We start from the raw sequence: 25,025 nt of genomic DNA on the forward strand, positions 1-25,025 counted from the left end.
GTAATTTAAATTTAGATATAAGGCAAGATTTGTTAAGTGATCTTATATTATGTAATGAGGATAATTTAAGTAGTGTTACTCTTACACCGACGATTGAACTGCTGATATGGGGCAGAAAAGTTAAGATTTTGTTGGACTCTGGTAGTGAGAAGTCATGTGTAAATTCCAAGCTGTATGAGGAAGTTTTGAGAGAGAAGTATGAGGTAGCGGAAATTCCAGTGAGGAATACGTTCATCGTAACAGCTGTTGGGAACAAGTCTCATAGAGTGAATAAACAAATAGCTGTCCCCATTAGCATAAGTGGAGAATGTATTTTCCAACCATGCTTAGTAGTGCCTAATTTAGTTTATGCCGTTATTTTAGGTACCGACTGGTTAACGTGTCACAAGGCTAAATTAAATTTTGATCTGTGTAATGTCAATCTTATTTGGGGAAAGAGTAGCAGGGAAGTCAGTTTACCATATGATGTTTTGTCAGAAATTAGTGCGAATAAAGTGTGTTCTAGTACGGAAGGATCTTGTGAAATTCCTAATATGAGGAAAAATATTGATGTCTGCCATGTGTCTATACAGAGAGATTCTAGAGATGAATTGTATGAGACAGTGGAGAAATGTAATTTAGCGGAAAGTCAGAAGGACGAATTGTGTGAATTATTGATATCACATAGTGATGTTTTTAGCGATCGGCCTGGTAGAACACATCTTTACGAACACAAATTTAATGTTATTGATAACTCAACTTTTGTAGGACCGAAATATCCCATTCCGTTAAAATACGCTAGCGCTGTTGAAGAGCAGATTGACATTATGCTAGATTATAATATAATTGAACCATCATGTAGTCCTAATTTAAATCCACTTGTTATTATACCTAAGAAGGATAACACGGTAAGATTGTGCATGATAATTTTTGTAAGACTAAATTGGATGAATTTGAGTTTGGTGACAAGGTTTTACTCAGAGTGCCACTTCCGTCATCAGCAGAAGCTGGTCAATTTTATAAGTTTTTCTTGTTATATCAGGGATACTTCACCGTAGTGAAACGGATTGGGAAATGTGCTTATTCATTAGAAGACAAGGAAGGAAATATCGTAGGCACATACAATATAAGAAATCTTAAGAAATATATCATGTGAGTTTGTTGATTAATTTTCATTATTATGTTAATTCACCATGTTTTATGAAGCTGGCATTGCGAACAGGACTTCAGTGAAATTAGCGTGTGTTGTGATAATAAGTGAGGCACGGCAGTGCAATAAACTCCAGTGCTTGGAGAAAGTGTATATAATGGAATGTCTTCGAGAACTACTTTTGAACACTCAATGAACGTTTGAAACGACAGAAGTGAGAAAGAAATGTAATCTGTATGTAAATAATACTGTATAATCAAAGTGAAAATGATAATTGATAAATGTTTTATATGTGTAACAACGAACATCCAGATGGATGATACTATGTACCCAAATTTGTAAAGGGCATTTTTATACATGTATCTATGGTGTACTCGATTTCAGGTGATTGTGTAGATATTTCATGAATCAATCGATTCATTTAATCGATTATTTCATGAGGGAGGCGTTCTGTAACCGTACAACAGGGTTACAGATTCCATTCATTATTTATTATTATTATTATCATTATTATTATTATTATTATTATTATTATTATTATTATTATTATTAACCCGATTCATTAGATTTTATATATTCTGTTTCTCATCATTTAGACTGTAATAATTAGGTATCACGTATATTATTGTATTTCATCATAGGTTAAGTGAATATGTTTGTAATTATTCTGTATTGTAGTAAGTGAGATTTGTTGGTTTCATATTGTCATGCTGTGGCTTGTAACTTTGGCTAGATGAGCTGGCATAGCATTTTGCAATCGAGGCTATGTTTATCTGGGAATGTTGTGTACAAGGAGATTTCCCGGTGACGCATTCGGTATAGTCATTCTTGGACCGCTTGGGTACGCTTAGACGACACATGACTGATGACATCAGTGCGTGGACACGTGATTGCGACCAAGTGTCAGTATTCGCCAGCTACTGTATGTGGAAGTGGAAGGGATGAACAGTGAGTGGGGAGATGAGTCGTCATCGCGAGGTGATATAAAGTCAAGGCGACGGTGGGGAGAGGTATTCTGTTCTTACTCAGTTCATAAGCAGTTGATATCGTGCAGATCATATGTTACAGTCAGAGGTATCAAATGGAAGAAGTGGTCTTAGTGTGATGGTCAGAGCTAAGAGTTGTGTTTGAAGAGGTAATCATCGAGGAAGTCTACAAGTGGTGCTTGTATCCGAGCTGAGACGGGTACTATGCTGATAAAGAAACATCATCTTCTTGTGAGGATGGACTTCACAAGATGTTTCAATAATATTTTCCAATTATTTAAAATATATTGAGTGGACGTAATTACATTGGAGCTCCCTACACGCGTACATGGTATGTAGGCCAACTCCTTGTTATATAAGAAGATTACAACAGACGGCTCCCGACTTCAGCTCACAGGTTTTCCCAAGAATTTCAAGTTCAACAGCGGTGTATGCAGACAACAGGTAATTAAAGCATCTGACATGTTATGCATTCATAACATGAAGAAGAGTGTAATCAGCGGCGATATCACATCTTACTTCAAGTTCATGCCAATAGCTTTTTTTGTTTAGATTAAATTTTCCTTTTCTTTGTACCGCAAATCTCACAATATATTTCTTTTGTTAAATTAAAAGACGTAAATGATTGTTCATTGTGACGTAAATTTAGTCATAAACTCAGTTTTATTTTTAATTATAATAAGTGATTCCAGTTCCATGTACAATCCTCAATTGTGGAAATGCAACAGTAATTTAATATTGTCCTCATCCATATCCCTGTATATTGCCAGATATGTGAGTTTATCACCTCACGCCTTGAGATAATTGATATAAGAGGTATGCTCTACCGAATTTTGTTGTTTTTCTTAAAAAAGCAACTGGCGCTCAAACAAATGTTATTTCTATTGTGTGGAAGATATGAAGGTATAAGAGTAATGGTCGGAGTAGCCACAGTAGTAAAAAAAAAGTGAAATGGCGTATGGCTTTTAGTGCCGGGAGTGTCCGAGGACATGTTCGGCTCGCCAGGTGCATTTCTTTTTATTTGACGCCCGTAGGCGACCTGTGCGTCGTGATGTGGTTAAAATGATGATGAAGATGACACATACACCCAGTCCCCGTGACAGCGGAAATAACTAATGATGGTTATTGTACCGGATGGTACACCTCATTCAAAATAAGCGCCTTAATGAACTACTCTATCGGTCAAAAGGTGAAAGTGATACCACATAATGTTGGAAGATGTCACCACTAAAATATTGAGGAATTGTGTTATTGTGAAGTTTTCTAAACTGATTGAATTTCTCCTTGTTTTGTTTGCTACACCGGTACATCAAGAAGTTTGGACATTTTTCCACAGATGTCACTACCAAAAACTCTGATCATGCAATCTGGTGCAAGGTGGAAGAACTTATAAATTAAAGTAGTTTCGTATTCCTAGGTTTTCCATAACTGAATCTGTGTTCATTTATTTTTGGGTTGGCAACACTTCCTTTTCTTTCCGCCAGTTTTGAATCTAGCCAATCAAAAATTTCTGTAACTAATTTTCAACATATCATAGGGTTCTTGTTCGATTTCGAGTGTATCTTTTGAATTTAACCAATAAAATTGAAAGGGTATGGCCGGTTTAGTCTTGAATTCTCTCGAACCTTCTCTGAAGCTGCGGCTTTTCATGTTTCATTGTCAGTTGATCACCGTCTTTATAAGTGCGTGTGTTAAGGCCTCTTTCTTCGGTCAGCAGAACATCTATAAGGTAATGGACACATAAAATTCTATCTTTCTTGCTGTCTCCGCAACTTTACCTGAGGGGAAAGTCCGAATCTTTAACTATGTAACCTACTTTTCTAAAATGTAAATTTTATTTCGGCTAATGTAAAACTTCATAAGGTCTTTAACTGTATATCAGGGATAGAGATTGAGTTACCCTCTCGAGCTCCCCTTCATCTTGGTTTGAGGTGACTACGTTTTCGTAACTGTGTTCTCCTGTAATGTGTTAAAGTAATGTCTATGCGAGCCACCTCAGTAGTTTGGGAGTAGCCCCTGTTTCATCGGCCGAGAGCCCCGTAAGATTTTAATTTTTTCATTATCTCGGAGCGCAGTGTACGCCTACATTCAGTTTGTGTTCGAGCCGTTTATTTAACCTGTTCTTTTCCGCAAAGGCCCTGTAGGTTAGGTTCTAGATACCCCTGTATAAAATTATTTTCAATTTGTAACTTGTGCCTTGAGAGGCCAGAGATTGTAAGTTTTTGATGTTGCCTTGAGTAGGCTGGAAGAAACAGAGCTTGTAAGCTCTTTTCAAAGTTTTGTAATGGTAAAGAGTGCCTCTGGAAGGCTAGATATTGTAATTTAGGGAGCAAGTACTCTTGGATTAGGGGATTTCTGCCCTTAACTAAATAATGCCACTTTCAATTGTAAATTTGTAACTTAGGGGCTTGTAGCCCAGAATTGTTAAGGTCTGAATCTTGAATTTTCCAGTTTTTGAAATTATCATTGTACCTGATGTTTCATTGTTATGTTCATTCAGTGAAAAATTGTTAATTTTGAAATTCTAAAGAAATATAACCTTTGTTAAAGTTTTAATTCAATTCTTGACATTGTAGTTAGACCCATTCACCCCGGCACCTTCTTTAACCTCTTTCTGCTCCACGGGTAACCCCGTAACAGTTACAATTCCCGACGCTGCCGGGAATCGAACCCGGGGACCCCTGTAACCAAAGGCCAGCATGTTAACCATTTAGCCATGGAGCCGGATACAGTAGTAGTACGGTACCAATTTAACGGGTGTTGAATAAGTGACTTATTTTCACGACACTTCTCTTCGGCTTCCGAGTCCTCGCGTGGTCTGTGACTGACCACATTTGTCTCAATATCCCAGCTACAGAACAGTACAGTGTGTTCTTAATATTTACTGCTGTCTTGATTGTAACATCAGCTCTTCGTGTGTGGCTCTCTTCTTCATCTAGTATCTTCTACTTGTTTGTTCTTTGCGGAAGTCTGATGTCAATCTAATGACAAGAAGGCCTACCACATAGACTGCCTTCAGGTGCTCTGTGTGTCATCGAATGAGTCAGTCCGCAGTGTCTGGAAGGATGAGACATCGGGTTCACCACGACCAGAAGTTGTCGGGTATTCCGAGGGAGGCTGAGGCGCCATTCACTGATTCAGCCAAGTTTTTTGTTTGTTATGGTTCTGTCTGAATCATACAGAGGCCTCTACAGTATAATGAAGCAAATATCCATTTAAGTCTATGAATTCGTGCACTGACTCATTCATGAACAACACGCTTAGGTTTGCATTTCATAACATTTGCATTCTGTGAGTATAAATTATGAATTTATCAACTCGCCGTAATAGCCATATTAACGGACTTGGTAGCAATGTGATACAAATAAATAGCATATTATTAGTAAAAATAATCCTGCTCTAGCCTTAGTTTCCAGTTACTCTTAAGGGGTTGGAAAATAAGTACCGATTTTTAACGTGTGTAGAGACTGTCTAGTAAATATTGCTGAGGTTTGTTTTAATGTGTGTGACTGAAATAGCGTAAGTTCAATGAAAGTAATGCCAGTACTGCTATAATTTGTACCTAGCTTTATTGGTAGATTAAATAGAGTTACATTGCTTCAGTGCATTCTTTCCCCATGTTTACCACCTTCTGCCACACTTTTGGAAGAGACACACTGTCAGTGCGTCCATCTCTAATGTCCCGGGGCTGGAACACTTGCACGGAGTGACACTTGGACGGAGCCCTTCACTCTATCTAACAGTACTTGGTAAGTCAGAAGTAGGATGGTGACATTCGCACGGAGTTACATTTGCACTGAGCCTCGACTGAAGAGCTGGCCTACCTCCTCGGTGTAAATTGCTGAAATCATACTCTGTTTCCCTTGCACTTTTTTTTTTTTTTTTTTGCTATGCTTTTTCTCACTTCATTCGCCGCTTCATCCGGATTGTAAACATGCCTTGCCTCGCCTAAAACTATACTATTTTTTCTTGTTAGTCTTCCTGTACAGCCGGGCTGAGTTGCTCAGAAGGTTAAGGCGCTGGCTTTCAGAGTCCATGTTGTCAGGTTCGATCCTGGATCAGTCCGGTGGTAATTCAAGGTGCTCAAATACGTTAGCCCCGTGTCGGTAGATTTACTGGCACGTAAAAAACTCCTGCAGTACAAAATTTAGGCACCTCGGCGTCGCCGAAAACCGTAAAAGTAGTGAGTGGGACGTAAACTATTATTTTTTTTTCTTCGATTTTGGCCGTCTAAGGACAACGAAAAGTAACCCTGTGCATTCATCTTAATCCTTTTCTTGACTCCCAATAGTTCTTCATCCTTTTACTTTTCTGATTCCTCCTCTCTTGAGTCCAGATGTCCAGGGCCTACATTTTTGTGGCGTTCCATTATTATAAAAAGCTGTATTCTACGCACGATGTTTTGATGAAAAATGGAACCCACGTCCTTTCGAATGAATCGAGAACGCCTTTACAGCCTTGTCTAGGCAGCCTCTGAAGTTGTAAATAATGACAAAATTACCGTGTAAAAGATCGAATTTTTTTTAACAGTTGGCTTTACGTCACACACATCATAAAAACCTTTTCCGTCCGGATTTACGAGGTTTGAATTTGATGCAGTCGTAAGCTTATGGGATCTCGTTGAAGAGAGACTTTAAATCGCACAGGCTCACTAATATTGTTTTACTTTTCTATAACAATAAGTTGGAAAATTTTACTTACCTTCGTACATCTGTGCATATTGCGGGAAGCCGGCAGCCCTCAGCCACTTGCACGCCTCGGCAGCTTCGATTTCTGAAACAAAACAAAGGACATCGTCAGTGCCCGATATATGGCGATATCAACATTTTTCAGTTCTACTTGGTTTCTAGCACAGAAAACATGAGATGATAACCACAGGCAACTGATCTTCTGTATATACAATTGGAAGAGTTTAGGCCATGTAAGGAACAATGTTTACTCTAACGATAATAATAATAATAATAATAATAATAATAATAATAATAATAATAATAATGAAGATGATGGACTCCGGGGAGCCCTGCTGCGAGTCTTTCGAGTTGACTCCCATGGTGACCTGCGCGTCTGTGAGGATGGGGCCCTAACCAGGATGAAATCCAATTTTGAGGACGGCACAGACATCCAGTCCCCGAGCCAGAGGAAATAACCAATAAAGACAAAGAAACCCGACCAGCCCGGTAATCGAACTTGGGGCCCCTTGGCCCATAGGCCAGCATGCTAACTAGTTAACCACGGAACCGGATTTAATCTAGCGAAGAGCATGATCGTAAGTGAATGATATTATTATTATTATTATTATTATTATTATTATTATTATTATTATTATACGATAATTCCGACAAACACTGTAAGGGGGTACACATTTATGGGTATTTCTTTTTTTACATCTTTCAATGTATTTATTTTCTTCATACAATGTACTTCCTTCTCTTATTTGACGAAAATATTGATGATGTCCACCACTTCGTAATTCAAAAAGTATAAGTAGGACTTATATTTCAACTAACTAATAACTCTGGAAGTATTCATCCACGTGCGCTCTATAAGACACTGACATGTGACACAAACTTGGAAATATGACGCAAAAGAAATAAAATATTATTCAAACATTCGTTAGAAGAGACTTCATCATTCCACAAAAAAGAGTTTGGTGAATATTAACTCCTACCGGCCACAGCAGACACCTCACACTATAAAATATAGAATAAACTGAATAATTTTTTTTTCTCGTGAAAACAAGACTACGTATAACACTGAATTCACACTTCGCTGTAGAAAAGACGAAAAGATCCTGAGGGAGAAAAAACATGTCCAACTCTTGTCCTCTGTACAGCTAATGCTTTTAGAATAACACAGTGACCAATTACTCAGAATTACTGTCTGGGAACAGCGGGGTTGGAACCACTTTACAGGAAATGTTTAGAAAAGATGAAGGGAGTGTAGGCGAGGTCAACGAGCGGCGAATGGGCCACATTCCTGACATTCTGTCGTTCTCTCTATTTTGACAATTTACTGCTAGTTGAGCCAGTTACCTTCAAATTTCATTTAACCATAAAATCATTTTAAGGAAAGAAAATCCGAAATAACTAATTTCAAACAAAATCACTCTGCATTATCTACGCAAAACAAATACTTGGAGAACGGATAAAAATATCAAAATAAGCTTTTATAGCATTGTTTAAATATTTAATGATAAAATATGTATTTTGTACGACAAATAAAAATCATGTTATCGTGTTCACAAAAGCTATAAATGTATATAAGAAGAAGAAAGTGCGGAATATAAATGTGACTTCATAAAAATCCGAATCCTACAGATAACGTTTTAACCCGGACAAGAAACAATAACAACCATAACCTACAAAAAGAGGGTTTATGGAACTAAGCTTACCCTAGGGGCCGATGACCTTCGATGTTAGGCCCCTTAAAACATCAAGCATCATCAAGCTTACCCTCACGAAAACGCGGAGTGGTTACCTGAAAGACACTGAACTGAACACTGTCTGAAGGCGCTCTGCTCTGTAGAGACAGTCTGTCGCTAGAAGCGTATGAAGTTCTCAGAAACTGTGCGACTTACGCGTTGTGTAAATCAACTAACAAACTAGTACCGTGTTTATCTTCACAGTTTTTACGGCGCGTCTAATATTTTCTGGTGATCACACTACGTGCGTGCTACGTACAGAAATTTCTCGGTAGCTTCTCTTTCAACTCAGCGAGATCTCAAGAGCAGGGGAGAACGTTAAAAAAACAATTTTGCTTTTCGAGGAAACTTCAGCTGTTTTCCTTTGCCTCCACATGTTGCAAAACAGCAATATTCACAGTATGTTTGTTTTTATGGAAGAAATGTCCTAGCATTTAGAAAAGCTGAATATAAACTAGGAAACTCTTTCATAAAAAATAAATTTGTATGCTGCCAGAGTTCAATCTGGAATTTGAGGGAATCCTTCCAAGTTTCTGCCTTCCCAGCTGAAAGTTTCGCATAGAGTGAAACTTAAAACTCTAAGCAAAACGCAGATAAAGTTAAAATACTGCTACTGCTTCATTCAGAGACTAGGAATGCTGTGGACAGCGGCCTTGCCAAGTTGGTTTTTGAATGACTAGTGACAGTTTTTATTAATTTCCTTAAACTTATGAGAGTTACTGAAAGTTATTTGTTGATTAAGATAGGTGATCTGAAACTTGAAATAATGCATTATTTCAGAATCTGTCTGGAGTGATTGTGTGAAAATCAGGAAACCTACACACAAGATTTCGATTTTCGGCCGAAGAACAGGGGCGCAAACTTTCGGCTCTAGTAGGCCTGCGCATCTTTGATCAAATACCACCCGGTTATAGAATGTGTATTCAAATGAACACAAACACCTAGCCATCGAGCCAGAGAAACTAAACATATGCGACTAAAATCTCTGGCCTGGCCGGGAATCGAACCCGGTGCCCTCTGAACTGAAAGTTACTATGCTGACCATCTAGTGGAGAAGCCGGACTTTATGTCACAGATAGCAAGAAAACAGTAATGTTATGTACAGCAGTATACAGTGACATGCCAAAAATCTCTAGTTTGACCAAGCACAACAACCCGTCATAGCATATATTCCACAAGTGGAAGAAACACCTGTGGAGAGATTCTGACCCATGCCATTTTGATAGCTACCCAAAGCGTCCAGCCATTTGTAGGTGCAGGGCCTTTGATGTGAATGGACTACACCACCACGTTCCATAAATGCTCGACGGGGATCATATCAGGCGAGCGAGGGGGTTACAGCAGTCCTTGAAACTCTCCAGAACGCTCCTCGAGCCAGTTCCGAAAAACTTGGGCATGGTGCGTTATACCGCTGGAATATCTCATCTTTGTAGGGGGATGTGGAGTGCGTGAAGGGCTGCAAGTAGCCACTAAGAAGTTCAACGTAGCAGTCACTGGTCAACGACCTATTCAGGTAGATATGCGAATTCAGCCCATGCCACGTGAACACACCCCACATCATTACGGAGCTACCATCAGCCTGAATGGTGCCTTGTTGACAACTGGGCTCCATGACCTCATGGGGCCTGCGCCATACCCGAACCGTACCAATTGGAACAGTGACATGGGACAAAGCTACACTTCGCCAGTACCGCAGGTTCCAATTAGCAACGTCAGTTAGCACCCAGGTGAGCCGCTGTGTCCCGTGTTGTGACACTCTGGTAGGTCTTCTGCTCCCGTATCTCACTGCCGTTAAACAACGCTGCACTGACTTGCTGGATATGCGTCTGGTACCTCCTACATTGAATGGGAGGATATTTGAGCTACTGTGGCTTGTATGTTACCACAGACAATTCTAGTCAGGCGCCGTTAATCGCGACCATTAAGCATCCGTGCTTGGCCAGTGTGCTTTTCACTGAGGGTGGTTATGTCTTTCATGAGGTATTCACGATATTCCGTGACACCGTCGATCAAGGAATGTTAAAATAATGTCCGCACAGTTTCCACAATGGAATGTTCCATTCACCTGGTCCACACTACCATGACCCATTCGAAACACAATAATTCACGTCAACCTGCCACGACCAACACAGATGGTGTTCACACTCACTGTCGAGATGACAGATCACATCTGATACAGGTCTGGGTACTTCCAGGACGTCACGGTACGGTGGCGTCACTAACTGTTACCTTCAAATACTGTCATTCCATGACGTTTGGGCAAGTCAGTGTATATGTTGTAATATTCTAGATCCTTGCGGTCACCTACTATTAGACTCATACGTTTTTTTAAAGACCTTACATTTCAAAGAATGATGCAGACTTTATAACAGGTTTCATAATAATAATAATAATAATAATAATAATAATAATAATAATAATAATAATAATAATAATATTTGCTTAACGTCCCACTAACTACTCTTTTACGGTTTTCGGGGACGGAATTTAGTCCCGCAGGAGTTCTTTTACGTGCCAGTAAATCTACCGACACGAGGCTGACGTATTTGAGCACCTTCAAATACCACCGGACTGAGCCAGGATCGAACCTGCCAAGTTGGGGTCAGAAGGCCAGCGACTCAACCGTCTGAGCCACTCAGCCCGGCATATACAACAGGTTCCAGAAAGGCAGAAACGAGAGGTTTGTATCATAAGGAAAAGACAAGCAGAGAGAGATAAGCCCTTCCTGACCACCAACCCCCACTAACCAAGGCCTTTTCAGGATGTATATTGGGATAGTATGTATGGTATACATCCAATTACGCTCGTTTCAAGTACATATCACGACAGCAGGGGATAATGGAGGTTTATTTGCACCTCACACTTCCAGTCAATTGATTCGGTAACCCTCTCATAAAATATTTATTATCCAACACTGTCGGACTTGACAGCAGCTACATGACATACGATCTGTACAAGAACGGAGGCAGCTGCTTGACGAAACATATTGCCATCTGCCCTTTTGTTAGCTGAGGGGTCGTCATCCAAGAAGCACGTGCTATTTCACATGTAGCTGTCCGATTACCAGACAGTTTGACTCCTTCTTGAGTCAGACGATACATACTAACCTTTGCTGACATCAACCAGTTAAAAAAAAATACAATTAGGAAAGAATGCACAGAGTTCTGTACCAACCACCAAAAATTACCTACCTACGATAATTCGATGACGATGATTGATTATGTTTATTGTTTTGCGTGGTTAAACATGTAAGTCATCGGACACCACAGACAATCCGGAGACGGATGAAAGGAATTAAATATAGTCCTTTGACATCGATCGAAAAACGAGAGATTCACAGTAAAAACATCCATGACCAGGAGTGCGTTTGGAAGGCTTGATTTAACAGGAATGAGCAGGCTTACTTATTACGGGTTGGTGTAGAGTTCTTGTACTGCTGTGCGCGAAATCTGATAACTGAATCCTAATTTCAACAATTATGGGAGCCAGGTAAATGCCCTCTAATATACCCCGAGCCACATTTTTTAAAATTTGTAAGTAAAGTTAACAGGGTTCTCCATATGTCCCCTCTAACTGCTTTTACTGTTTCTGGAGACTTTCAGGTGCCGGAAATTCATCCCAGTTCTCTTACGTGCCAGAAAATCTACCGAGATGAAGTGGTTGTATTTTAGAACCTTAATACTAAAGGGCTGAGCCGGGATCGAACCCGCCAACTTAGGCGCTCTACCGTCTGAGCCACTCATCTTGTCTCTTATGTCCTCTCCTTTCATCAGGTGGCTGTGTAGAGCAGCTCATCAGATGTTCGCTTTATGTGTTCAAGAATGTGAGATTGAATTCCGACACAGTCGGCTGACATTTAAGACTGTTTGAAATTTAAAACACTCGTGTTAGTAACTCAATTGGTACTTGAACAGAACTCCATTTCGGACGAAAATGTCGGTACTGCGGTACATTTTCAGACCAGTAGTAGTTGAAAGGATGTTAAAACGAACCTTTTCGCTTTCCACTCTTGTAACACACACATGAACACAGGTCATTCAAAAGTTTTTAGTCTCAAATTGACGTGGAACTGACGCCATACACAGAGTATACTGCAACAAGTTTCTTATATTCGCATAGAACTAGCCATGTAAGAACCGCGAATGTGAAATGTAGGCAGGGTGACTGAACAGAGTATTATACCCTAAGCGCGCTCAAAATGCTCTCGCTACTCTTTATATTGTCTCGAAAGAACCATGTTATATTCTTTGTGTGTTCCACTAACACAGGAAATGAAATTAACATACCTACTCCGTCATTGCATAGGTCTATTTACTTTACCCAGGGCAGAATAATGGCGACTAACAGATTTTTCAGTGGTATCGTGTACTGCTGACGAGAGAGTGAACGTGATGGAGTCGAGACTCGAACAAGTATCAAATGTGAAATTCAGGATCAACAAAAGCAACGTAAGAGTTGATACCGGCTATGAAATATGGCCAGGATTTACAGCAAAGGTAAGAACAAAAATGTTAATAAAACTGCGATGATTACATAGCTATTTGTATGTTTAATAATGTAATTAATCAATCAAATATCTGTCTAGCATTTTCAACCATATATGACAGAAAAACTCACCTCATGAGGTTATAATCCACTAAACTATGCTTCAGTATTTTTCAATACACCCTAGAACAGAGCAAATAAATCGTATTTATTGTGCATTAAAACTTCTGTCATGGGTTTGTTAACGAACAAGTTAATTTAAAAAATGGGCATTATTTCTTTAGCTTTCGGTGTTTAGTGATTGTGTAGCCTATCACGGATAATGCTGTGCCCGATCTCAACTCTTTCTGATCAGCCCAGGTGAGATATTCGTATTTAACCAAGTTATCTCCTTTCGGAATACGCCCCATGGCCAGGACTAATTACCGGGGACCACATGGTATTATTAAACACTTCAATGATCGCAATTACTGCTGACACAGACAACAATAAAGGTCAGGTGTACAGCTGTTACAAGAGAGAGAGAATTAGAAGTAGAAATTATTCCAGACCATACTGCGTGGTATTAATCTGGAAGCGTAATTTCACTGTACAGCAACTTCAATAACACAGCATTTTAATGTTATTGCTAGGGCTCCGTTTTTGCTTGGTCCAAAATGCACTTTCAGTCTACCCCGCTTTCCACTCAAGTTTTATCAGCTTATTTGGGGGAAAGGATAAATGAAATCAACCACGACTTAAACTGGTATTTACGTAGTCTAGTACAATAGGAATCAATTGATTCCTATTTCACAAGTTAAACGTCAACACGGAAATGAAAGTTATAAATTATGATGTTTACCTAGTATGTGAGTAAACGTATTAGAATTAGTTATTACATGTAACAAGAATTAAATGAGGCGACAACACTAGCTGCAAATAGAGGATTGTGGCGACATTTAGTAAATTCACAGAGGCTTGCAGACTGAACGCTGAAAGGCATAACGGTCTATAATGATGTATGTATGTATGTATGTATGTATGTATGTATGTATGTATGTATGTAGGCCTATGTATGTATGTATGTATGTATGTATGTATGTATGTATGTATGTATGCATGTATGTATAAAACAACAATTACTCTTCGGGAAAAAAATGAAAAGGCGTATGGCTTTTAGTGCCGGGAGTGTCAAAGGACAAGTACGGCTCGCCAGATACAGGTCTTTTCTTGATTTGACTCCCGTAGGCGACCTGCGCGTCGTGATGACGATGAAATGATGAAGACAATACATACACCCAGCCCCTGTGTCAGCGAAATTAACCAATTGTGGTTAAAATTCCCGACCCTGCCGGGAATCGAACCCGGGACCCCTGTGACCAAAGGCCAGCACGCTAACCATTTAGCCATGGAGCCGTACTACTCTTCGGGATCTATGTGCAATGAAAAATAAGATGAAAATAAAAGCACATAGCAGATCTTTAGCTGGTGACACTCTCTCGAAGGTTTGCAATTCTTTAAAACAATCTACTTGTTTGTTTATTTTTGGTGGTGGTTTAACGTCACACTAACATACTGAATGTTTTTGGCGACGCAATAGAAGGAAAAAGCTAGGATTCGGAACGAAGCGGCCGTGGTCTTATTTAACCCTCTCCAGGTCTATGATTTCAATTGGAATCACTAATTTTCATGTTTTCTGTGAATTCCTTATTAATCATATTCCATTTGGAATCCGTGATCTAATTTCCTTTTTTCCTAAAAGTGTAGGGATTTTTACACAGAAACTTTATTGGTAACTATTTGAAGGATATGTTCAAGAATTGTTTTCATGTGTCAAATGTGTGAGAACGGGAAACCATAAAAAATACATCTTCCGGGTTGCCGACAGTGAGATTCGAACCCAATATCTTCCGAATGCAAGCTCACAGCTACGCGACCCTAACCGCACAGCGAACACACTCGGTTTTTTAAAACGACCAATTCTAAAACATACAAAATGGTCGTAACTTAACGTGCATATTTTTAAGGATATATTCCTTGCTCAATTCTACAGCGATTTTACAAATTATAATAATTTTCGAGATGGATAAGCCCGAAGTCGTGAACTTCAGACGACGATTTCTGTAATTAAGAAATTAAAAATTAAGAATATTAAGAAAGACAAATGACAAGGAAAGATTAGGACGTAAACTTACTGTATTTTTGTTCACACAGAGATCACCCAGCGAGTGAGTAGAATGAATATTAACGTTGTTCTCTGTCTTCTGTTTTACCAGGTTGACTGGCTCAGATGTAGACCAATAGCCTTCCGAGTCCAAGTTTGCGGGTGTGCTCCTGACTCAGTCTGAGAATTGAAATAATAATAATAATAATAATAATAATAATAATAATAATAATAATAATAATAATAATAATAATAATAATAATAATAATAATAATAACGTGTGACGATATCCGGGAGCGTAATAGCCTTAAGATGAAACTCAAAAAAACCCATAGTTTCCATAGCTATTACAGGTAAGACGTGGACTAAAGGAAGGAAGGAAGGAAGGAAGGAAGGAAGGAAGGAAGGAAGGAAGGAAGGAAGGAACAACATCGAGAACGAATGAAACTTTATTGGGCTAGAATGGTACAGTCCCAGGATTTGCCTGCTGTAAAAATGGGAAACCACGAAAAAGCATCTTCAGGGCTGCTGACAGTGAGATTCAAACCCAGTATCTCCCGAAAGCTCTGCGACCCTAACCGCACTTCCACCTCGCTCGGTTCTTTAAAACAAGCAATTCTGAAACATACATACATACATACATACATACATACATACATACATACATACATACATACATACATACATACATTATCATGCAGAGGAAAAGAAAAAAAACATTTGGATTAACGTGATTCATAGCTGGCCGAAACGATAACAAGAATTGTCGTGGTAGTTCCATCAATATCCCTCAAGCGATGAGCACGGAACCCACAGCAGGACTATTTGATACGAGAACTGGAAAAGGTCCAGAGGACTGTTACAAGTTGCTTTACGTCGCACCGACACAGATAGGTCTTAAGGCGACGATGGGGCAGGAATGGGTTAGGAGTGGTAAGGAAGCAGCCGTGACCTTAATTAAGGTACAGCCCCAGCATCTGCCTGGTGTGAAAATGGGAAACCACGGAAAACCATCTTCAGGGCTGCCGATAGTGGGGTTCGAACCCACTACCTCCCGAATTCTGGATACTGACCGCACTTGAGCGACTGCAGCTATCTAGTTCGGTGGGTCCAAAGGAAAGCCGCAAGATTTTTCTGGGTGATTTAGACAAAGGAGCAATGTTACGAAAATGTTGCAAATTTCGGGCTGGAAAGACTCGGGAGTGAAAAGACGAAATGCTCGAGTGTTATGTTCTGAGCTGTCAGATGGCATGGAATGACATTAGTAGACGAATACTCTTGAGCGGAGCTTTTATAAGTAGGAAAATTGGAATTACAGAGGACAAGGAATAAGGGAATAGAATAATTTATCAAGGGAAATGTTCGAGAAGTTTCCAAGATTCTTAAAAACGTTTAAGAAAAGGCTAGGTAAACAATCGATAGAAACTTTGCCACCTGAGTGACTGTCCCTAAATGCAGATCATTCATTCATTCATTCATTCATTCATTCATTCATTCATTCATTCATTCATTCGCGACTGATTGATTGATTGATTGATTGATTCAAAACCGACTCTCAATCACTCTGGGAGATATTTGACGTTGTTTTCCACTTCAACGCCAGGGGATGGCACATAACACACAGGCTGTCTCAGTTCTAGTAAAGTGACAATGCACACAACACATGCCAACACGTACAGTAATAAGCGCATGGACCTGTTGGCCATAATGTCCCAAGTTCCGAAAAGGAACAGTGGCCTTCAAACAAGTGTGTCGAGAATTTAGTCGCTAACAGTATGAGACGCGAAACTCCTCAGATACACATTAAAGCTCTAAGGTTAAGTGGGTTATGTATGAATGAGCCGGTTTTAAGCCAGGAGACTTTCGACTGGCTTGAGATAAACCACACCGCCTAGCCTACCTAGTAATGGTACGCCTACCCACGTTGCCTGGAGTGCTGATAGCTAGTCTGTCTCACTTGTTTGCTCTGGAGGGAGCAAGGACCAGGGATGGGTTTACTTAAAACCATAAAATGGTTTCGAGTAAATATGTTTAAGATGTTTCCTGTGTTGGTCCCTTGGCGGTGGGGAAGGTCAAGATAGCGATCGGCCAGCACAACTGCGGCTCTGTAACAACCAGCGGCCATAACCTTGACTTTTTGCACGTTTGGATAAAGAGTAAGACTTCGGCATACAGCGCGTCGAAGCTCTTCCCCGATGATACGCTGTTTTACGCACAGTAGAGGACTTCAATGAATTTCTGCAGAAAAAAGGAATCTGCCAGACTATCCAAAGAAAATCGCCGCAAAATTATTCCCGCGTTAAGAACATATTTTTTTTCCTAATTGTCAATTTCTCAAGACTTTTCTACATGAATTATTTTTTGATGCTATCTTACAAACTGATAGATACCTATAACCTTATTCACAATTTTCTTACATCAAGACTTCAAGAATGAGTGCTTGTGTATGTTCTTCTACAAGGTGGTTTTTTTTGTTATCTTTTTAACGATACGACAAGATAAAATATGTCAAGGTTAATAATAATAATAATAATAATAATAATAATAATAATAATAATAATAATAATAATAATAATAATAATGTTATCTGCTTTACGTTCCGCTAACTACTTTTACGGTTTTCGGACGCACCGCAGGAGTTCTTTTCGTGCCAGTAAATCTACCGACACGAGGATGACGTATTTGAGCACCTTCAAATACCAGCGGACTGAGCCAAGATCGAACCTGCTAAGTTGGGGTCAGAAGGCCAGCGCTTCAACCGTCTGAACCACTCACCCCGGCATATTTCAAGATTAATCCTTCATAGGACTGTAAGTGTTGTGTCTTAGAGTGTTCTATAAACTTTATATTTTTATTTTCAAGGTTGAAAAAGGCCCAATGGGGCCGAAACATGTACCTCTTTTGTAAATGTATTTAAGTTTCCTTTATGACACATGTTATTATTGCATTGACCGAAATGAAATAATTATATTTTTCTTTAAGTGCAAAACCATTTATGTTAAAACCTGTGTCCACTCTACCAATAAGGGCCGGTATTACAATACAGGTTTAAACTGTTGGTTCAGTTTAAACTTCGGTTTATCTGTTAGTCGTGTGTTATAAAACTTAAGATTAAGTTTAACTAGAGATTAATTTTACTGCCACTCATCTAGCGTTTAAACTGAAGTTTAAGAACACATAACCTTACAACATGGCAGAACGAATGGATCACGAAGATATTTTTGAGTTGTTTGAAGAAATACTAAGCGATGATGAAGTGGTTCAAATTATTGAACGACCACGGGCAGTACGAGTTTTCCGAGCAAGGGGACGTCACTTTCATATATGGAATGAAAAATAGTTTTTAAATAGGTTTAGGCTTACAAAACAGACTGCCATAACCCTATTTCAGCAAATTGGTGCTAGAATAAAACATGAAACGAAAACGTAAGAATGTACAAATGACTTTTTTGAACTGTTTGAATGTCAAAATTTTAGAAAATAAAGTAACTTCCTTTTATTTCAGAAATCATGCTGTAAAACCCCTCGGTCAGCTACTAATAGCATTGCGGTTTTATGCCTGCCGTAGTATGTTTATTAAAATGGGAGATATCGGAGGAATTCATAAAGCCACTGTTTCGCGGACTATATAAATATTTCTGTACTAATTGCACAAGCAATTCTATTTCCTTACAAGTAAAATTAGGACGACGTTTATGCTTTATCCGCCATTTTACCTACAAGAAGTAAACAAAACATTATCAATAGTCATCTTTTCTTGAAAATCACTGCAAAACATTATCGACAGTCATGTTTTCTCGCAAGTCACTGCTACCAAGATCGTATATTTCCTTCTTCACTTCAGTTTAACTTAGGTCGGCCATTATAAGACTCAACATAGGTTTAAACTTCAGTTACAGTTTAACTCAATCTTCAGTTTAAACCCTCATTATAATACCGGCCCTAAATGTTGAAATGTTGTAACTTCTATTAATGATATACTCCTCATATGGTGCTTCTCTCCTGAACTGTGTATTAGGTAAGGAGCAGAAAAGGCCACGAAGTCTCCCTACCCCTCGGAAATCTAATATCATTGAGTCAAAAGAGAAGTTGACCGAGAGATGCTGAAGCAAAGAATAAAGGAGAGAAGCCTTGCACGAACGAGGAAGTAATTCAAAGTTCAACTGTGGCCCCTTAGTCGCTAATCCACGCTCACTAGTTGTAAGAAGATTCCCATGAGCAAGATCATATATTCACTCTTGTGTGCAGAACTTGAAACTAAATTCTGTTTGGCGGGAACGAAGTTGAGAGTGAGGAGGAAAGGCGCCAATTTTGTTTTCGAGAAAGTCGCACGCAGCCTCCTCCTCCTCCTCCTCTTTTTTTTTTTTTTTTCATTCACAACGGAGCCATTATTTATGCGCTGTCTGCAGCAGGCGGTCTGCGTCATTCAGAGGTCAGGCAGCAATTAAATCTCCTTCACAGAACCATGTGTGGCTTGTGATATGACCAAGACACACCCTAATACACGCTCAACTCAGGGACAGGGAGTACTACTGCATACTTCAGCACTTAAGTATACGATGGATTAATATGAACGGTGTTCTGAAAGAAGGAAGTGAACTTCCACAAGGAAGTGAGCTCTTTTTTACAAGTGGCTTTACGTCGCACCGACACATGTAGGTCTTACGGCGACGATCAGATAGGAACGGGCTAGGAGTGGGAAGGAAGAGGCCGTGGCCTTAGTTAAGGTGCTACCCTAGCATTTGCCTTGTGTGAAAATGGGAAACCACAGAAAACCATATTCAGGGCTGCCGGCAGTGGGGTTTGAACCCACTGACTCCCGAATGGGAGCTCAGAGCCGCGTGCCTCTAAACGCACGGCCATCTCTAATTTTAGATCGACTTTAATGCAAGGGAGTGAACACTGGGTAGACCCAGGATATATTATTCACAGTGTAGAACCAACAGGCATGGAAGTAGTGAGAATGATTGCTAAAGCAAAGCAAAGCAAAGTCATCTCCCTACAGGCCATGAAGGCCCTTGGAGGGGTGGAAGGTAAAGGCTTCCACTATCCGTAACCTCGGCACTTGATGGGGTAGAGTGGTTAGCTCTACGCCCGGCCGCCTTTGCCCCCAGGAATTACCCTGGTACTCATTTTTGGTGTAGGCTGAGTGAACCTCAGGGCCATATGCACCTCCGGAAGTGGAAATCTTATTTCTTAAATTTTACGACTTCCTGACGGGGATTCGAACCCACGTCCTTCCGGGCGAACCGAGCACGCCTTTACCGCCTCGGCCAGTGCTGGCACAAACAAGTGGAAGATTACTCTGAATGAGGATATAAAGATTAAGGTAAAATTGAACTCAACGGACAAAGATGTGCGCAACAGTTTTCGACGGTGGGGTCATATGAATTGATAATAATAATAATGTTATTTGTTTTACGTCCCACTAACTACTTTTTAAGGTCTTCGGAGACGCCGAGGTGCCGGAATTTAGTCCCGCAGGAGTTTTTTACGTGCCAGTAAATCTACCGACACGGGGCTGTCGTATTTGAGCACCTTCAAATACCACTGGACTGAGCCAGGATCGAACCTGCCAAGTTGGGGTTAGAAGGCCAGCGCCTTAACCGCCTGAGCCACTCAGCCCGGCCTTATGAATCGAAGGGAAGGGAAAACTTTATAAGAGTGCTTGCCAAACTTTTTCCATGGCGACACCTTAATGAACTTTACAATTTTGTGCGACACCTTTCGCCTCAAATGAAAGTATCTCAATCGTTAATAGGTCGAAGAGAATAAAACAAACGTACACATTTCCAGTATCATTTACATTTTATATGGGGTAAATGAAATAATGTTACTTACAATTTTTTCTTTTTTTTCTTTTTTTTTTTTTACAATTTGCTTTATATCGCACCGACACAGATAGATCTTACAGCGACGATGGGATAGGAAAGACCTAGGATTGGGAAAGATGCGGCTGTGGCTTTAATTAAGGTACAGCCCCCCCATTTTTCTGGCGTGAAACAGGGAAACCACGGAAATCCATCTTTAGAGCTGCCGACAGTGGGATTCTTCAAACCCACTATCTCCCGGATGCAAGCTCACAGCTGTGCGCCCCTAACCGCATGGCCAACTCGCCCGGTACATATAATTCTAAAAGGAGGAATACAAACACACGTTATTTTCACCTTCAGTTTGGCGGCATACCTGTGCTTGGCGAATCTTAGAAATTTCCTTTATATTTTCATGGGATAAATTTACTCGCATTTCTATTTCTTCAAATAGCATTTTTGCTAGCTAGCTGCTTTACGTCGCACCGACACAGACAGGTCTTATGGCGACGATGGGACAGGAAAGGGCTAGGAGTGGGAAGGAAGCGGCCGTGGCCTTAATTAACGTACAGCCCCAGCATTTGCCTGGTGTGAAAGTGGGAAACCACGGAAAACCATTTTCAGGGCTGCCGACAGTGGGGCTCGAACCTACTATGTCCCGAATACTGGATACTGGCCGCACTTAAGCGACTGCAGCTATCGAGCTCGGTAGTAGCATTTTTAAACTGCAACGTTTGACTATTTTGATCACCATAGAAAATACTGCTCCACAAGACTGGTCGAAAAAAACCACACGAGCTCATTTACCCAGATAAGGAAAATCTTCTTGAAGTGAAGACCAGTAGCCTATCGGGCCAAATAAGCTCATTGATATTTTATCGCAAGACACTTCACAGCCAGCTAAGCAACTCATCTCTGCGCGCCAGGTTTAAAGATCGATTCCTGTCGCAATCTGTTCATATTTAGAAGTGTTTGAATGTGAGAACCCCGTGGCAGTAGGCTGACTTGCATGTTGAAGGAACACTTTTCAAAGTAGTACAGTTTTTTATGTTGTTGTAGCCAACTAAAGGAATGAAATCCCGCTATGGGTGATTGTGAATATATTCACGCATCCTCTCTGTTGTAATAGAGGACTAAAGCAAGGACCCTAAGACCTTGCAACTTGAGAGTGTGGGTTGGTGTCCAGAGGCCCACTAGCCGAGTCTGGCATAACTTCCAGCCTCTTCATGTTGACTATCCGACCTTCCTTGGTCAACTCTCGTTTTCCTCCGAACCCGATGGTAATACGTTTACGAGGCACGTGCTGTGTGGCCCTTCCCCTTCTCTTGTCACACTAATTCTTCAAAGGGTTATCTTTCTTTGCATTTGTGTGGCTATTGCTTGCCTGGTGCAGCCCTTACTCTCGGCAGACCCTCCAATGAGAGAGGGCGTCCGTCGTGTCCACGAAACTGCGTGTCGGTGTGGTGGAACGTGAGTTTTAGGAATGTTGGGGACAGTACAAACACCCAGTCCCCAAGCCAAGATAATTAACAATTTAAGATTAAAATTCCCGAGCCGGCCAGGAATCTAACTTGAACTTTTGAATCCTTTGAACAAAAGTCCATAACGCTGACCATTCAGCCAAGGACATCTGATTAATGCTAAGAAGGAATGGATATCTGGTTGTATTTCCTCCTAAGCACTACTACCATCAGAGGAACAACACTCTCGGACAAAGAAAGGGAAGATGTGGAATGCAAGAAAATTAAAGACTCCCTAGGCCTCACAAACCTAATATTATCCAGGTCACACAACAAGAGTTGACCAAGAGAAGTCAGACAGTTAAGAAGAAAGGAGCAGCCCGTGACGGGTAACTGGAAGCAACGCCAGACTCAATCGAGTTTGTCAGATACGTTTAATGGCTGTTAGCCCCTGAGGAAGGGAAAACGGAAGGGGGAGGGTAATCTCGTTGGAAAATAAATCATGTATGAAAAAAAGAAAACCTATTTCATAAACATGACACAGTGGCTTAGCTATTTATCTCTTTCAGATAGCCGAGATTCGAATCCCGGTAAACTCGAGAGTGGAATTTTCATTCGAAAAATCATGGAGCGTCAGGATTGAACCCCGGAAAAAAGTCACGTAGCTGAGATATAACCCTGATAAGGAGGAGAACTTTTATATAACTACAAACAGCCGTAACTCCTCTACGAGACGCCCATCTTCAGCCCCTCCATGTACGTCCAACCTGACATATCCAATACATTTCCCTCCTGTTTTGCTTTTTTGCTTGTTAAAAAAGGAATTATAAGTAATAATCGTATGACCTGAGCTACAGTGCCTACGTGACTATTTCGAAGTTCCGTTTTGCTCTATCAGATAGCACATAAGACCTCAGTCGAGCAACCTATGGCTGAGATTGTAATTAATTTTGTCGGGTAAATACGAAATGGTCAGCCTCTGTGGTGTAGTGGTTAGTGTGATTAGCTGCCACCCCCGGAGGCTCGGGTTTGATTCCCGGCTCTGTCACGAAATCTGAAAAGTAGTAAGAGGGCTATAACGGGGAGCACTCAGCCTCCTGAGGTCTACTGAGTAGAGGGGGTCCGATTCCGACCTCAGCCATCTCCGAAGTGGTTTTTTGTGGCTCCCCACTTTTCCAGGCAAATGTCAGGATGGTCCACGGCAGTTTCCTTCCCTCTCCCTTGTCTATCCCTTCCAATCTTCCTATCCCCCCCACAAGGCACCTGTTCAGCATAGCAGGTGAGGCCACCTGCGCGGGGTTCTGATCCTCTTCCTCCTCAGTTGTCTCCCCCGACCCAAAGTCTCGCGCTCCAGGACACCGCCCTTGAGGCGGTAGAGGGAAAAACCAACCCTGGAGGGTAACGGATTAAGAAGAAAGAAAGAAAGAAAGAAAGAAAGAAAGAAAGAAAGAAAGAAAGAAAGAAAGAAAGAAAGAAAGAAACCAAATGTGTCACCACACGTCTTTTATATGGAACATACTTTCTTCCGCCGTTCAAAAATCGGACCTCCATTGCTGGATTTAAACCCACGATCTTGGATCCAGACACCGATTCTCTACCACTGATCCACAGTGGGAACTCATTTGAAGCAGCAGACCTAAAACTTACACTGTATCTTCTTTTTTGTCATCCGTTCGCTTTATCTTTGAAGCAGTCAAAAAACTTATGCGTCCGAGATTTAATAACATGAGAAAATGTCATTTGGATTCTCTGTGCTAATTAATGAATTGTCCTTCATGTTAGTCGGCTGGTGCTGCTCTCGTTCAGCGAGAGTTTCACGGTACTGAAATATGACAATGAGGTGGGTGTTATCCTATAATATATCAGTACCACGCGCAGGGGTAGCGCAGAGAATGGAAGTGTCGCAGGAAGACGGCTCCATGACATCTAGAGACAATACTAGACCCATTCTTAGCACGTCACCAAGTTTATGCGGGGAGCGGCGGGCCTTGTCAAGATCTTCCATGATACAGCCCTCTCGCTCTCTGACGAAGGTAAGTCATATTAAAGCAGACATAGCTAACAAGTTTTTAAAACAGTCGGCATTTTTGTGAAGCTTTAAAAATATTCGGAATTGGAATTTTTCGCGAAGAACTGTCATAGACGTAGCTGTGTAGCAGGGCGTATTTCTTTTCTGGGGACGCGGAGAAGAATCAATCAATCAATCAATCAATCAATCAATACACTCATATACATTTAGGGCTGTCGCCCAAGTAACATATTCTGTTCGCGATACGTAAAGAAATTCTACAGTTTATTTCTTAGACATGACAAAAATCCAAATGTCCAAGAGTCAAGTTGGGATGTTGAGTAGTTTCGATTTTCATCTTCCATGCTGCAAATCGCAAGTTCAGTTTCAGCTTTCGGCAGGAATTAACATTTTGTTTTTCAACTTGCTTTACGTCGCACAGACACAGGTAGGTCTTATGGCGACGATGGGACAGGAAAGGGCTAGGAGTGAGAAGGAAGCGGCCGTGGCCTTAAGATACATCCCCAGCATTTCCCTGGTGTTAAAATGGGAAACCACAGAGAACCATCTTCAGGAATCAACT

The 25,025-nt window shown here is 40.6% G+C and overlaps 1 protein-coding gene across 1 annotated transcript in view; it reads right to left on the reverse strand.

Annotated features, from left to right (window-relative positions):
• cv-c (crossveinless c) overlaps nt 1-25,025 on the reverse strand; it is a 399,421-nt gene that overhangs the window by 107,482 nt on the left and 266,914 nt on the right. Inside the window, exon 2 of the mRNA XM_067144480.2 lies at nt 6,817-6,888. Coding sequence (XP_067000581.1) covers nt 6,817-6,826 — 10 coding nt within the window. The 5' untranslated portion in view covers nt 6,827-6,888. The remainder of the gene's footprint in view (nt 1-6,816; nt 6,889-25,025) is intronic.

Source organism: Anabrus simplex, chromosome 3 (assembly GCF_040414725.1).
Source record: "Anabrus simplex isolate iqAnaSimp1 chromosome 3, ASM4041472v1, whole genome shotgun sequence".
Lineage (NCBI taxonomy): Eukaryota > Metazoa > Arthropoda > Insecta > Orthoptera > Tettigoniidae > Anabrus > Anabrus simplex.